Here is a 17,429-nt window from a genome sequence, read left to right on the forward strand (position 1 = left end):
TCCATCACCTAAATAATAATAATTTAGCTCCACCCCATATTTATTTATTCATCAAGAACATTTGTGAATTGTGAATGGAGCGAAATAAAAGTGCCATTTCTAGCCCAGATTAAGGCAGAGATGATTACTGAGGCTCCTAGTCTGCTGCCAGATGATAAAAAGAAAATCCCTTCTATTCTGAATGGTCTTTTTCAAAGCCCGCCCCCATCTCTTGCCTTTGCCATGTTTCCCATTAGAACACCTGTAATCAATTCACCAAGGGACGTGGTGGCTCAGTGGCTAAGACGCTGAGCTTGTTGCGAAAGGTTGGCAGTTCAGTGGTTTGAATCCCTAGTGCCGCGTAACGGGGTGAGCTCCCATTACTTGTCCCAGCTTCTGCCAACCTAGCAGTTTGAAAGCACGTAAAAAATGCAAGTAGAAAAATAGGGACTACTTTTGGTGTTCCGTGTGCCTTTGGCGTTGAGTCATGCCGGCCACATGACCACGGAGACGTCTTCTGACAGCACTGGCTCTTCGGCTTTGAAACGGAGATGAGCACTGCCCCCTAGAATCGGGAACGACTAGCACATATGTGTTAGGGGAACCTTTACCTTTAATCGGTTCATCAGTGGAAGACAGCCAATCCATGAGGAATCAAGCTACCATTATGATCAAAAGTGCAGTGAAAGTCTTGATTCTGGATGGGATTAGTTATGCAAAGAAGTCATAGAACAGAAAACTTGAATCTTCTTTCTGCCTTGTGTTGCTCAAGTCCAAACAGTGTCTTGTGTTCATGTAAGAACATGTTCATGTCTAACCTTATACGTGGTTATAGAATATTTTGGGAGGCTCGGGTGAAGCATTTAGGAATATAGACTAGAACCCAAAAATTGTCAACAGAAAAAAAAACTTCTCCACTGGACATATACAATCATCACTTCTCCATTTGAAGGTGTTTTTAATTAGATTGTTCCCTCCTCGTATTTAATGTGGGAAAAACAACAACAGCAAAGTTACATATCTGTGTGAGCATAATGGAAGATGTGGCGTTACCTCCCTATGGAGCATCAGAGGCAGTACTGGAATGGAATCTGCAATTCCACTTTTATCAGTTTTGTTCAAGAATCAAATTTGCTTGCTCTTGTTCCTGTTTAACATCTGAAACTAAAGCAAAACCTTTATACTGCTAGAGTTTTGCTGAACTTGTGGAGCAATCTGTTCTTCCAGTCAGGGAAACCTTTGCCCTACCCAGCCTTCATTTGCCTCTAAGCAAATTATGAGTTTTCTTTATTATCACTGTATATAACCAGCCAACGGACATAAGGTAAATTAAGGATACAGAATGGGAGTGGCAGCATTTTGTTTTCCTTGAATGTAGAGTGGTGTGAAGAGATTTTTGTTCCTCTGAGATCAGCACTCTACTGGGTCTTCTTGAATTATGACAGTTTTTACTGTACATGGGGCTTTTGACAGCCACAGAAATGAAGATTACTATGGAGTTACTTCAAGCCACTTTTAAGTGACACACAATGGCAGTGTGAAAGTGCATATAGTCTGCCCTGCATTCAACAGATGATCTTTATGGTGATCTTTAATGAATTTCTTTACATGAATCACGTGAAATGTTAATACCACTTTATAATCCCTTGGTAAGGCCACACTTGGAATATTGCATTCAGTTTTGGTCGCCACAATGTAAAAAAGATGTTGAGACTCTAGAAAGAGTGCAGAGAAGAGCAACAAAGTGATTAGGGGACTGGAGGCTAAAACATATGAAGAACGGTTGCAGGAACTCGGTATGTCTAGTTTAATGAAAAGAAGGCCTAGGGGAGACATGATAGCAGTGTTCCAATATATCAGGGGTTGCCACAAAGAAGAGGGAGTCAAGCTATTCTCCAAAGCACCTGAGGGTAGAACAAGAAGCAATGGGTGGAAACTAATCAAGGAGAGAAGCAACTTAGAACTAAGGAGAAATTTCCTGACAGTTAGAACAATTAATAAATGGAACAACTTGCCTGCAGAAGTTGTGAATGCTCCAACACTGGAAATTTTTAAGAAAATGTTGAATAACCATTTGTCTGAAATGGTGTAGGGTTTCCTGTCTGGGTTGGACTAGAAGACCTCCAAGGTCCCTTCCAACTCTGTTATTATGACATTATGACATATCTTTAATTAATAATGTTATACCATTTTAAAAATAAGTGGAAAAGTTTCTGTCTAATTCCTCTCTTAGAACAATGCAAGGATTATGAAGTTAGAATAAAACCTCATCTTGGCCAAATCATTTCCCAAATGGTTTCCATCCATTCCCATTAACTTAAACATAGCAAGAACATTTTTATTCACCTTTTAAATGAAACCCTCAATATTGGCACCTCCTTCCCACCTTAAGTATTTGTAAGAAAAAGTGTAATTATGCTAATTACTATTTATAGGTCAGGAACATCTGTTAAAATTCATCTGTAATTATTTCAGGATTAAAACAATCAAGGTCACAAAACAACACTTCAGCAACTGATCTAGATAGCTAATTCTTTGTAATCTTTTAAATACCACTTAACATTCTTCATTGTAAAGGATGCTGTGTGTCATTTTTTTCCAGTTATTTCTATTAACAGTGACTCCAGAAGCATTTCAGTAAAATTATAAGATTCAAACAAAATGCAGGGGTGAAATAAAACATATTTTCACATTTACTTCAGAGAAGTACATGGGACAGGAGTTGGTTCAAGTGAGGAGGAGAAAAGTTTTACATATCTTTATGTAACTCACAATATTAAAACAAAGAACAATGTGTTTGGGAAACACACTCCTCTTCACAAAATTTTGCTATTGAGATAACTGTATCATTTAAAAATAATTCTGAAAACAGAGGAAAGCTGTACAAGGGCATATATGTGTCAACTCCTTAGGAAACAGTGTGGATATAGTTTATGAAGTTGTTAGTGATCTACCCAAACGTAAAACAACCTTTTCACCTTCATGTTCCACTTTTCTGTCAATAGTTAACATATACATAACAACATCTCAATTTGTTGCATTTATTTGAGTAAATATCTGGTAAATAAAGTCATTAATAAAACATTACAAAATTAAATACATTTAAAAAAGCTTGCCGGTATACATAAAGTCCACAAACATGTATTTCTTCTTTTTAAAAAATAAAATTATGTTCAGAGCACCCTTGATATAAAATGCCAGACTAGCATCTACCAGCAGATGGTAGCTTGTGAAATATTACAGCAGTGCTTCTCAACCTTGGAAACTTTAAAATGTGTGGACTCCAACTCCCAATATTCCTCAGCCAGCATGCTATTAGGTTGCTAAAGTTGAGAAACACTGCATTAGAACAAAGAATGTTTTCCTGAAGAGTTTGGGGAACGAGCTTTCACCTCTGCAACCTAGATCACTTCGCCAACCAGCCAGCCAACCTACCAAGTTGGTCAAAATAGGAAGCGATGGCTGGATATTCTTATTATAAGAAGGGGTGGGTTGACTTCCATTTCCCCTCTCTCCAAGATGTCTATGGAGATACTCTCTCCAAGACTTTCCCATAATGGTATTGACCTTTTTCCTGCTGGCTTATCAGACCCTTTAGCAATAGGTTGATCAACCCTAACAGATCATAAAATGAAGAGAGATTATATCTGGCTGAGCCTCAAAGTTGGTAATAGTACCTAAAAAAATCAAGCCCTTGGACCCCAGTTTGCTTATGTGTTGCTTTGTGAATAGAGGCATTTGTTGCAATGCTTTAACAGTGGCAGCATCCCCATTGAACAAACTGCATCCCTCCCCTCACCCCCCATGCCCGCAACACCACATTGGTTATAACTTCAGTTTATATTGTTACTTAAGAGCACATTTCGTTTCCACCGATGTGAATCAATAGTAACACTCACTTGATAATTTATGTACACAAGCACAAGAACCTTAACATCCATGAGTCTGGTGTACAACTTAATGATCCAACTGGTTGTAAAGGAACAGCATTTCCCTAGTAGTTTTACATCAGGCAGAATTACTGCCTAGGAAAGTCCCTCTAAAATTGATGTTTTCCCATCTATCTTGATCATCCGCAGGTAGTAAAAGCAGCATCCGTAACGTTGCTATCTGTGATAAAATAAAATCACACTTGAAAAAACTGCCTTAAACAGAAGGGGTTGAATTCTTTAAAATGTCAGAATTCAACCAAAAAAGAGAAAAATTGCTCATAACGACCAAACTAGCAGGTGCCTTATTTAATAGTTCCAGTTTATTGATCACTTCTCTCAAGAGGGCTCCATGTTCACTTATATACTCTTCTTTTGAGGAGGGCTCAGTTTCCTCATCCCTCTTATCCGAGTTAGAAGTTCTTTGATAAAATCCTAAAAAAAAAGGGGGAGGGGTGAAATCACTGATTAAAAATAATAGTAAGTATCTTCAAGATGCAAGTATCTTCCACCCTCCACTCTTCTTACATATCAAATACAGGAAGTCCTTGACTTATGACCACAATTGAGCCCTACATTTTTGTTGCTAAGTGAGACATTTTGTTAAGTGAATTCTGCCCCAGTTTATGACTTTTCTTGTCTCGGTTGTTAAGTGAATCACTTCAGCTGTTAAGTTACTAACGGTTAAGTGAATCTGGTTTCCCTATTGACTTTGCTTGTCAGGTTACCAAAGCAGATTGCGTGACCCCAGGATACGGCAACTGTCATAAATATGAGTCAGTTGCCAAGCATCTGAATTTTGATCATGTGACCATGGGGATGCTGCCACGGTCCCTGAGTATGAAAAACAATCATCAGTCACTTTTTTCAATGCCGTGGTAGCGCAGTGGTTAGACTGCAATACTGCAGGCTACTTCTGCTGCCTACCAGCTGCCTTCAGTTCAGCATTTTGGTTCTTACTGGCTCAAGGTTGACTCAGCCTCCCATCCTTCCGAGATCAGTAAAGTGAGGACCCAGATATGTTGACTCTGTAAACCTCTTAAGAATGGGCTGTAAAGCACTGTGAAGCGGTATGTAAGTCTAAGTGCTATTGCTATTGTAACTTTGAACGGTCACTAAATGAAATGTTGTAAATCGACGACTAGCTGCATCAGCCATTCAATTCTCTTCAAAGCTCCTACATCAAGATGCATCCAATCAAATCACCACTTTTGAATTCTAGAGAACTAAAGCCATTGCCCGGATTCTATGGCAGAAGGAGCCCATATAAAGTGTGAGGCTCTAAAGAAATTAAACTCTTTTTACCATTCCAATGCACTTGCTTCATTCAGTTGCAGAGGGTGATTGCGACCATCATAGCAAAGGGCAATATTTTGCTCATGTAATTTTCAGACCACTTGCTTTATCAGCTTAATCCCCATTCAGCATATCCTCTCCATTCTCGCTAAAACAGGTGTCAAATTCGATTTTATTGAGGGCACATCAGGGTGTGTTTGACCTTGGGGGGGGCGTGGCTAGGCTGGATGTGTCCGGCATGGGTGTGGCCAGCTCAACATCACCCGTGTCGGGGTGCCTGTGGTGGTCCAGGTTTTCGGCTATGAAGGCCTCCTGCAGCCCTCTGCCAGCAAAAACAGAGCTCAAGAGAGGGGATGTACAGGGGGAGGGGGAGGATGATATAGTTATCTTCTTGAAATCTTTTAAAGTGTTATTTTCCTGTGCTTTATGTTCCATGTGACACCTGAGTAAAGGACCAAACACGTGACTTATCTAGGGTTAACTGATCTTTATTCTGTACCTGCTTCTGTATTTGACAACTTGATTAATGTCAAAACAATATGTTTTTATGCATAAAGCTGGACTGCCACTCAGAGTCACTTTCTGTGAGAGGGGCAGCCATATAATTTGCCTGTAAGGATTTCTTTGACTGCCTTTGGCTTATGAATTGGCTTTCAAATCCCTCAATAACAACACAGTGGTCTGCATAAAGGAAAGGACCTAGAGCAGGGGTGTCAAACTCAATTTCATTGAGGGCCACATCAGGGTTGTGTTTGACCTTAGGGGCCTGGGGTGGGCGTGGCCAGCTTGACATCACTCGTGTCGGAGAGTGCCTGTGCTGGTCTGAGCTATCTGCCAATGAAAATGGACTCCTGAGCTCCGTTTTCAGCTGGGACGGCCTCCTGCAACCCTCTGCCAGCAAAAACGGAGTTTGACACCCCTGGCCAGAAAATACTCTCCAGTGCTAGGGAACATGCAGGAATGGTTGGAGTAACATTCTTGTTTAGAAGAGTGGAATTCTTATCAATCGTCCTTTTTTCCCCCTTTAAGATTATATTGTCTCAAATGCTTTTTTCCAAAAGGTAACTGGACTTATGCTATTCATCAGTTCAACTGATGAAGCTTCTTGAATGAGATGCAAAACGTCTTCTTCTGCCTCCTCAAAAAACAGAAAAACAGTCCAGTTGTCTTTTGGGGAAGAAAAAAAAAGCGCCTTTGAGACAATTACGATCTGAATGACTGGGAATCTCCATAGACATTAAGTCTGCTTTGTTTCTATTTATATATATATAGACAGGTGTGTTGAGATAAAACCAATTATTTCCTTCCGGTAGCTTCTGAAGAATCACCAAGGTCATTTAATCTAATTATGTCTAACTTTGCTAACTGAGGGCCAAGCTTAATTTTAGAGAGGATAGGAAAAAATTTGATCAAGTTGGTAATTTTTGAAGAAACATGAAATTTTGAAGAAACATGAACCTACTTCCTGTTTCTAGCCAACCAGGCACTGTGGTCATGTATTTTAAAACATGTACATTGATTCCCATAATAAAGAACTAATTTCTCCAATTCTAGGTTTCATCTGAATAAATCAGAAGGCACTATCAAACATTTTCTGCTCAAATATTAATGGCACTTTCCTTAAAACACCATCACTGAAATTCACACTAAGCATTACTCTATTTTAGGTTGCTATCTGGAAAATGGAACTAAGTATTTATTAATAGCATAAAGACACTCATTAGTTATAATAGCCAAACATTTCCTAGAGGCTTCTGATGCCAGGAGCTTTTCTTTCCAGGCAATAAAGCTATTTTAAGTGCCAATGGATTGAGACTTTGAAGTGCCCAATAAAAGGTACAGTTGTACATATTTTTAGAGCAAAACACCAATTGTTAAAACATTGTCTTTTTTTTGGTCTGCTACTAGACTTTTATTTTACCATTTCCTTATTTGGAAAATGCCTGAATGCTGTATACAACTGGCTTGCAAAGAATATCTTCCTCAAGACTAATGTTACGGGGACAGAAACTATTTTTAATTGTTGGCACTCATCAAGCTTACACTTGAGATAAGGCATCCTTATGTTTCTCCCCCACCCTCCAAATTGCAGTGTTCACTTTTTGTAGAGCATAAATCCAATGCATGTGAACAACAGAGATAAAGTGAATATCTTGGATGTTAAAAAGCTGGAGAATTAATGAAAGCCATGGAAAAACAACCCAACGGCAGGGTCTTTGTTTAGCAACGGGTAAAGCTGGTGTGTAAACAGCCATGAAAGACATCCAAACACTTTGCACTGATGCTGTACAACACATTTAAATCACTAATCTTAGAGAGTTGCCTCATGTAGTGTATCAGAACTTTGATCCACTCTTATTGCCTACCTTAGCATTCACCATATAGACAGCACCAGGCAGGGAAGATTGCGGGTAGCAGAGAGCTGTGGTGGTGCAGTGGTTAGAATGCAGTACTGCAGGCTAACTCTGCATTCCACTGCCAGCAGTTCGATCCTGACCAGCTCAAGGTTGACTCAGCCTTCCATCCTTCCAAGGTCAGTAAAAGGAGGACCCAGATTGTTGGGGCCAATATGCCAACTCTGTAAGCCGTTCAGAGAGTGCTATAAAGGGTTATGGAGCAGTATAAAATCCAGTCTATTGCTCTTGCTATTGTAACATTTCACTAAAGATTTAAACATAAGCTTGTAGGCCAAATCATATCCAAATGCAGAATGTATCAGATCTCTTCAGAATATCAGTGTTCTTCCCAAAAGCGGAACTATAGACTATTATTATGGAAGGAGTTTTGCCTCAAGATTATCAGGCAAAGATATTCAAAATACCACAACTAAGACTATTGCTATTGTGCTTCTACTGACAACAATTACTGCCTATAAATCCTCAGCAGATTTAGCTCTTAGGAGGTTTGGGGAGGGGGGGTGACAAACACCCCATATTCTGCCACATGGGTTTACAGGACATATGCAGTTGTTTACATCAATGTAACTTTCCTGTAAGTTTTTTCTTCTCTGAATTCAGAAACCAAAACTGACAATTCATAGTATATCAGGCTTATTGCCAGGAGCACAAACATGGCAGTATATATCTTTTTAGAAATAGCACTTTTTTTCTTTTTTTCAGTTTAATGTATTTGGCCATGCATCTCTCAAATGCAGCTAAAACCTAAAAATAATTATATATATTTTTTTAGTAAATTACAGCATAGATGCTAGAAACACAATTGAATTACCTCTAATAATTTGACTGTATTTTCCAGATGGTAATATAGAAATAAAGCCTTGTGGTAGTTCTGGGCATTATATTCCTGTACTTGGAAGAAGCTTTCTAAACTTTGTTTCTGACAGAACAGAATAACAATCTATTGAATCAGGTATTGAATTTCTTCCACCAAATCTTTCCAATATCTAGAAGACAAGGATTCATACCATGATTATGGTATTTTGATAGGATTACTTACTATTTTCATCTAAGGGCATGCTATTTTTTTTTTCAAGAACTGAAAAATAAAGCATGGTCCAAGGACATTTTCTAAGTGGGGAGGACCAGACTAAACAGGGAGGGAGAGAAGAAGGCAGACAGATGTAGCGTATTTCTATCTCTATATCAGCAGATATTAACTGTTTCAAGGTCATCCCTATTGTTCACATACAGCTGCTCTAGTCACGCACACTTCAATTATCACTCACAAGGTTAAAAATCTGAAACAACTACTGTATAAAAGCATTCTTGCAGAGAATAAGAATGGGATTAAACATAAGATTGACACTTATTTTTTTTTTACATACATTAATTCAGCACTGCAAAATCTAGTCTTATAAAATTAAAAAATAGTTTTCAAGGTCAAATGATCTAATAAACTCTAGGAGTAGCCAACTCATGCAATGAATTGTTTGCATTCTTTGTGGCAGCTATTAACAGTTCTTTTTTTAATGGCAGGAAAATACTGTAATAAAATCTTTAAGGGTTTTATGAACTTGCATTTAAATATGTGTGTGTGTTTTTTCCCTCAGGATAAAGAAGTACCGTATATACTCGAATATAAGCCGATCCGAGTATAAGCCGAGGTCCCCAATTTTACCCCAAAAACTGGGGTAAACTGGGGACTCGAGTATAAGCCGAGGGTGGGAAATGAGGCACCTACCGGTTGGGGAAACCCTCCCTCCCTCAGCTGAGAAGGCTGGCGGCTCCCCCCGCCCCACCCTCTCACTGCACCGGCAGGGCTTCCCCGCACCGTCCGATAAAATGTGAAAAAAAGAAGAAAAAAAACTCGAGTATAAGCCGTATATACTCGAGTATAAGCCGAGGGGCTTAAAAAAAAAAAAAAACTCGAGTATAAGCCGTATAGACCCGAGTATAAGCCGAGGGGACGTTTTTCAGCACAAAAAACGTGCTGAAAAACTCGGCTTATACTCGAGTATATACGGTACTTTTACAATCCAAAGAATTAAAATAAATGAAGTTTTATAAGCACTACCAAACAATACTATATCTGACATTAACTCTATAAGTCTGTGTGAGTTGCATTTTTTAATTTTTAATTACATATAATAAACACTGAAAGTAATTATTTATTTGATTATCTGTGTTGATCAGGATAGTTGGCATATATAACTGCTGCCTATACAGAAGGCCATATTAAGTTTTTACATGTAAAATAATATAAAATTTGTTTACCTCTGTAGGTTTGTAGCAATCTACAAGCGCTTCCTAGAAGTACAATAATAAAAACATCAGTTATCTTTCATTTCCCTTTCACATATATAAGAACTGTTTACTTCTGGATAGCTCACACACCTTTTCTAAGGGAAGCATATGCAAAACAGGCTTCTCTCATGGGTGTGAAAATCAATCATCAATCAAAAGCTTAATACTTTGATCCATATTTTAGTTAATATTTTCCCTTGTCACTCACTGTTATAGCAAAAGTATGATAAGTGAAGCACTCCCCGTGTTAAAGTGTACTATTTTCCTGATCAATACAAAGTGCCAGGCAGACAGTGACACATTCTTGGAAACCCATACAGGTATGCCATCAAATCACAGGAATGCTAATCCTCATACCACAATTCATAGCTGTTACAGACTTAATTTTACCCTTCTTGAGTGTGCTTTATTAATCTGCTCTCCAAACATTAAAAAAATGCCCGAGAAGACAGATAGCCTGAATTAAAGTGGGATTCTGTGCCATTCATTCTCCCAAATCTCTTAAAAATCAAACTGACTTGTAGTTTGAGGGCTCTCTCCTCTTCATTAGCAGCATCCAGAAGATCGTCAATATCAATTTCTACATCTGGCATCTCTTCTTCCTAGAAAACAAGAAAGCTGGGTGAGAAATTCCACAGCATTTAAGCTATATTTTTCACTTCCTTTTTAGTCAGCTCCAGAAAATTGAAAGGCACTTCATTCATTCTCTCTAATAATGTACTCCCTCTCTCTCTCTCTCTCTCTCTCTCTCTCTCTCTTTCTCTCTCTCTCACACACACACACCTTTTAAGCCACTCTCCTGACATTTGGCACCAGGCCAGGTTAGACTTGTAGCCAGCTGGCCACTCCTCTGCCTATAAAAGAGAAGCAGGTGCCTAGCCCAGCGTTTTTTTTTTAAAAAAAACCCAGTAACATGAGCTCGCTCTGGGCAGAAACCTGGGACATGCCATTTATCCTCTATTACTCCCATGCCAATTAGGCCAAGAGCTGGAAAATTGCACTTGAGCTTTGTAAAGTAGATGTCACGCATTCAGACTTGCATTGTTGGAATCTCTCTTTTGTTTATTCCCGAGGAAACCAAGAGCAGTTTGTCAGCCTTCCAGGTAAACCAGAAAGGGAACAAGACTAGATAAGCTAATTCTACTTTATTTGCAAGGCTACATTAACAGAATCTTGCAAATCTGAAGGTACAACTTTCCCTGCCACTTTTAAATGGATGATCAATTGGGGCCAATTCTGCCTAAGTTTTTTTCTCTCTCTAGCTATTTAGTCCTTGGGGTCTCCTCCCTTTCTTGGCCGATTGTTTCTTAGGCAGCATCTTTTTCCTTGGTTCCTCAAGGTTATTCACACATTCACTTACACTGTTCTAAATCTCCTGAAAGCTACATCACTACTTGCCAAACAATTGCAAATGTGTACATGGAAAGAAGAGCAGACAAAAAGGAAGAAAGGGAACCTGCTTAAGAGAACAAACTGCCTCTCTCTCCCCTCCCCAAAACGACGATGTCAGCTTCAGGAAAAATAAGTTACCTCCTATAATTGTATTCAGTATAATCAAGGGGGAATGAGATCTTGTGTGAAATTAAGCTGCTCTTAAAATAGAATCATACAGAAAGTGTAGTCCAAGCGCATTGCTGGAACAGATTCTATGATTCCATTATAGAAGTGGATGAAGTTGAGTGAGAAAAGCAATAATAATTAACTCTTTGGTGCACACATTGCCAAAACAAGGCCAAGAAAGCCAAACAAAACCTAGTTCCATTAAAGCAATAAAAATTAAAAAATATTTTTCAGGTTACCAACAATCGTGGGAGCCAATTCTTAGATTAATGTGATTTCTCCATGAAACTTCTAAGTTAATTTTTTTAAACAAAGCTTTTTTTAACATTATTCTACTTTTAAGAACTAAGTACAGAGAAGTACTTCCATTAAATTGTAGATTCTAGGTCTAAGCATCTCAGAAATTTGTTAGAAATATTTGCACTATTCTTTTTCTGAAGCTGATATGCCCAGGGACCAACTTCAAACACATCCCAATTCAATTTATAGCACATGAACAACTTACAGAAAACATGTGGTAAAGTTCGTCAGGATCCTTTAGCTCACCCTTTGATGTTTTTAAAACATTACTTTTAAAAAAACCTAAAACTTATTTAGTACCTTTAACCATCTCCCAGTAGAAGCTAATTAAACAATCTAGGTACAAATTATCGTAACAGACATTTTCAAAGTTCTTGCTGCTGAGAAAATAATACTTAACAGCCATTAGCCAATCCCCAAATCATGAGAAAAGTACTGCTGCTAAGAATCCTGATCTTAATTGTGACTATTTCTTTGTACCTCTGCAAAGAATCTACCAGGACAGCATTATAACTTTGGTAGGCCCTAAGGATTTTTGCTTTTGTAAGCCCCTCGCTCCTTAAAAAATAGTATTATAATTATCATTTAATTATAAAATTTAAATTACATTTCAAATTATATTTTCATCATATTTTACAGAAAAATAGAGAATGGTATATATGGGTGTTATTTTGTAATCATTACAGTTGTTGCTAATTATGATGTCTCTCACGTATCAAGAAAGTTACTAAATTTTGATATCAACACTACAACTATAGGTTATAAATAAGATTATTGGTTTGATGTTCAAATGTGTGATTCTTGCCTGTGTTTCATTAAAAGTCATGAAAATGAATAACTTCTACTCATTTTGATTTTTTTAAAAATTAAGACATTTTCACCAGCACTGGGCATTGTGCATGGTTATACCAGTCTTGATAGCTACAACCAATTCACAACTGGAAATATGCAACTCAGCCTTTGCAGTGCTTTGATACAAAAAGCAGAAAAGTGCTTTAGAGGTACGGGTGATGCAAAAGTAACACTTGTCTGCAACTCCTAAAAGCAGCCATGCCTTTTTCTGGGACTGGGCAGCTCTGCTCTATAGTTCTTGGTTTAAAACAACTCAAGACAGATGCTAAATTCACTTGTATATACTTCCAAACACCTTTTTGCATTTGAATCCAGTGCACTGTACTTCCTATCAGTTAAGTACGGTATAAATAGTATTCATTTCAATGTATTTAGGTATAATGTATTTATACATTAAATGACTGCAATATGTCCTTCATGGGCTGACTTTAAAGATGACTCAAGGTTACAGCTGGCAGCCCACCTGCTAATTGAGGGAGTAGATTCAACAGCTTTACATGTCTAACACAGACCCTACAGTGTTTTTGAATCCAATTCAATATGATGACTGTTGCCTTCAAAATCTTGCAAAGTTTGGTGCCCAGATACATCCAGCACTGTTTTCCTCACCCTTATTTGACATTCAGTCTCTGTGGAAGGGTATGCTGAAATATCCCATCCTATGAGCTTGGTTGCCCCCACTCTCTGCAGCACCCCAGGCTTCAGAAACACCTTGGAAACTGTACTTACTATACAGTAGATGTGTTAAACTCAATTTCGTTGAGGGTCATGTTTGACCTCAGGGGGCCGGGATGGGTGTGGCCAGGGTGGGCATGGCCAGCTCAACGTCGAGGGCACCTGTGGTGGCCTGAGTACTCTGCCAGCGAAAATGGCTCCCGAGCTCCGTTTTCAGCTGCCAAGGCTTCCTGTAACCCTCTGCCATCAAAAATGGAGTTTGAAACCCCTGGCCTAGACAATATTCTCCCAAGCTCTGTTTTTGCTGGCAGAAGTACATCAGGCAGGTCCTTTGCTGTTTCCAGGGTGGCCCTGTGGGCCAGATCTAAGTACCCTGTGGGCCGGATGTGGCCCCCGGGCCTTAAGTTTGACACCCCTGTTGTACAGCATTTCAGCCTGCCTTAGGTTAAATTAGATTGGATAGTTTATTGCTTTTATGGAGATGTTACTATTTTCTGACAGTCAAATGGTCTAAGAATTCTAGAGGTGGGTGTGACTATATATGGAAAATATTCTTAAAAGATTGATCAAAATACATCTTTTATAAATAACATTATTAGTCTTTCGTTTCTTTCTCATCCCGTCCTACATTTTGGGTTTCAATTTCTGTTTTCCATAAAGCAACCAGAGCTTTATGTTTTCCTGTGACCACTCAGAAAACCCACTGACAATTTACAATCATTGCATAGAACAGTTGCTTCAGCTTTATTGGTGTTCACAAGGCTTCCGTAATGATACCCTTCCAAAGTTGTATGCATCTATTTTTAGAGAGTAATGGTATTCAGACACAAATATAGACATTTGTTTAGCAAAGCAAGGTTTCTACTGTTTACATAGCACTCTGATCATTCATCTGACTGAAATCATTCCTTCAATTAGCTTTCCTCAAACTTATCTAGGCCAAGAAATCAATTAGTTTTTTTTTAAAAAAATTATTGTTTTAATGTGATACACAATCTGACAAACACACAACATATAACTTATAAATATTTCCTATTTCTAAACAGCGTTTCTTAGTGATCTTTCGCTTTTATATCTTTCCCCCAAAATCACATTTGTTATTTTATTTTTTCTTATCCCCTTTTCTTTATTTACATTAAATTATCTAATACTAATAGCTTTACTTTTCTAGATTCTTATATATTTATTATTTACATATTATACATTTCTAATACATTCTAATTTCTCCCCTTTATTTTTTTCCTTTATTTCTAGACTCAAGTCATTTATACCATTTATTCCAAATTATATAATAATCTGTCTCTTCTTTCTCTTTAATTTCTTTTGTTAACTTGTCCATTTTATCACACTCTAAAACTTTCCCTATCACTTCTTCATCTGTTGGTATCTTTTCCTGTTTCCAATTTTGTGCATATGTTATTCGTGCAGCTGTTATAATGTGCAAAATCAGATATTTTATTTCTGAAGATGTTTTACAGATGGCACCTTCCACCTACAAGACTTGCAAAGATGTTCCCAAATAATAATTCAACATGTTAGAAATGCAAAAAACCTCAGGGAACATATTACCATCTATGGTGGACATGTCCGGTGGCAAAAAAAAAATTCTGGGCAGATATTAAAAAATGGCTAGAAAAAATAACAGAACAACCAGTTGAAAGTAAACTGGAAACATTTTTACTAGGAATCTTTACAAGAACATACATCAAATTAGTTTCATTTGCAGAGTATTAACCATGACTTACATAGAAAAGTTGAGGATACAACATTCAGAAGTCCTGCTTTTGATTAAATGAATATATCTCGTAGGAAAGTCTGCTCAGATGGCAGCAGCCTTGCTGATATTGTTACATCCAATGAGCCAGCCTTTATATGGACTTTGATTTATTAAAGAGCAAGCTTCACTGCATTGCTTAGTCATTTTTATACTCATAAATTGTTTCTGCAGGGTTTAGTATGGACTAGTATCAAACTAGTATTGTCTAGCAGATGAGACTGGCAGAAGGCAGACTTTGGATGAGTCGCCCCCAAAACAGTTCGCCCTATGTTGACATCTAAGACCTAAAATTAGAATCAGGTGCATCAGATCAAGTGCAAATTATAGTAACATCAGAGATGATCAGGGAGGAACCTGACTAAGTAATTTAGACCTCAGATATTGAGTTCTTTTTGTAGTTGACACCATCACCATATCTAGACTGAAAGAGTTCTCTGAGACCTTCAGAAAGGGTTATAAATCTGGAAAGGGATTGAAAATGATTGTGAAACAATTGAACATCAATCATTAATTGTTCAGAAGATTATCTACAAGTGGAGAAGACTTCAAACAACTGCAAATTTGCCCAGACGAGGCCATTCCAACAAGTTCAGCTGGATAACTGATGCAGAAAATAGTCTCTAAGAACCACAGGATTTCATCATATTCATCTAACAATAATAACCTGACAGATTTAGATAAGAGATGATTATGGAAAAGTTAAAGAGATTTCAAGCTTATCATTTTGGGGCAACTTGGCTAACATCAGAACCTGCAATAGCCATGATATATGGTCTTCCTTGTTATACAAATGTAACAACTCTGTAATGAACTGAATTGCTATGTTAAAACGAAGGGGGAAACCTGAGATTTCACTTTTTTAATACAAGGACACACAGAACATTACCTTATCAACTCTTAGGCCAAAATCCAAAGATGACACAGCAAAATCCAACTGAGTTCAGTCCTTTATTTGCTTATACCTAATGCACGGGTGTCAAACTCACCGTGTCATGTTGCCGTCATGTGATGTATCACAACGTTTTTCCCCCCTTCGCGGAGCTGTAATGGGCGTGGCCTGCACATGACGCATCCAGCTTGCAGGCTGCCAATTTTACACCCCTAATGGATTGAATCTTGCCAAAATAAAGCTGTAACCTTTTAACCTACTAGATATATTCTGAAGATTCCAGAATGTGGCTATCTGGAATCCCTCTCCCTCTCCTCCGACATCTAGCTCAGAATTGTGCAGTCCCTCAGTCTGGGCCTCCTTCTGGAAAGGCTCTGTGTTGCCAAAATTCTCCTCCACTGACCTGCAGGTGCACATTCCATTGCATCAACTTAATTCAGATCCATTACTATACTGTATAGGTTTTATGAAATCATTGAGAAACAACAGTAAAGCTGATATGATCCACAACCACAATTATCGAAAGAGGTTTATAAAAGCATTCTCTCCAATATCATAAATTGAAGTTCTACCCATATTTAGCATTAAGGCCACTCTCTACTTAATAATCCTGGACTTTGGGACGAAGGACGTCAAAAATTTCTGTGCATTAATCTCCTCTTTCCAAATGCTGCCCAGTTACTATGCAGCTCCCCTGCTATTTGACACAAAATTTGCTAATACCTAATGCTGGGACTACAGCCAAACTCCATTGGTACTATTTGGCAACTGCAAAACTCCTGGAAGCGTCCATTTAGGCCATCAATTCCAAACCTTTGCTTAGTGCATGAATCTAATTTAAAGCATCCCTGACAGATGGCTGTCCAGCTGCAAATTGAGCACGTTCAGTGAAAGGGAACTCAGCAGCTCCCTTGGTAATTGGACTTTACTACTGAAGTACATTCTATAATAAAACATTTTGAAGGCATCACTTCCTAAATCTAAACACCAAACTAGTTGGCATATTTTCCAACTTTCTTCAACCACTGAGAATTTGTCTGCTCATTAAAATTAATGGTCCAGCCTGCCAGCCTAAAAGCATTCCTACTAGACCCGTGCTGGGCTTTAAATTTGGTTGGAAAAAGGTGCCTCAAAATTGCCGGACTATAAATATAGTATCTTCCTGCAGCTCCTTAAAACAGCTGCCTCATTTCCATGGATTACATGATTGCTCTCTGCTGCTACTTTTCTGTTTCAAAGACATGCAGACAGAGCCTATGTTCTTCCCCCTACTTTCTCCAAAACACTTTTTTAATCCAAATTTCTGCACAGGTCCAACTTCTATGAAGAAATAACACTTTGTTCAGTAGGATATACTAATCTATACTATTACATATGAGACACAATATTATCAGCTTAACTAGCAATGATGCAATACAATTCTTCGTGTATCAATTTTTCTAATACATTTTACTTGTCCCATTTACTAT

General features: G+C 38.1%; 1 protein-coding gene across 3 annotated transcripts in view; it reads right to left on the reverse strand.

Annotated features, from left to right (window-relative positions):
- Positions 1-3,006: 3,006 nt before the first annotated feature.
- Positions 3,007-17,429, reverse strand: part of PPP1R14C (protein phosphatase 1 regulatory inhibitor subunit 14C) — a 65,735-nt gene continuing 51,312 nt past the window's right edge. Inside the window, exons 2-5 of one of the 3 annotated variants that reach the window (XR_009153521.1) lie at positions 10,426-10,509; positions 9,878-9,910; positions 7,571-7,803; positions 3,007-4,343 (exon numbers count right to left, since the gene is read on the reverse strand). Coding sequence is in view for 1 of the 3 variants with exons in the window: in XM_058169719.1 (XP_058025702.1) it covers positions 4,269-4,343; positions 9,878-9,910; positions 10,426-10,509 (192 nt within the window). In the remaining 2 variants the exon portion in view is untranslated. The remainder of the gene's footprint in view (positions 4,344-7,570; positions 7,804-9,877; positions 9,911-10,425; positions 10,510-17,429) is intronic. The other 2 variants (XR_009153522.1, XM_058169719.1) reach the window with 2 other exon arrangements.

This window comes from Ahaetulla prasina, chromosome 1 (genome assembly GCF_028640845.1).
Source record: "Ahaetulla prasina isolate Xishuangbanna chromosome 1, ASM2864084v1, whole genome shotgun sequence".
NCBI lineage: Eukaryota > Metazoa > Chordata > Lepidosauria > Squamata > Colubridae > Ahaetulla > Ahaetulla prasina.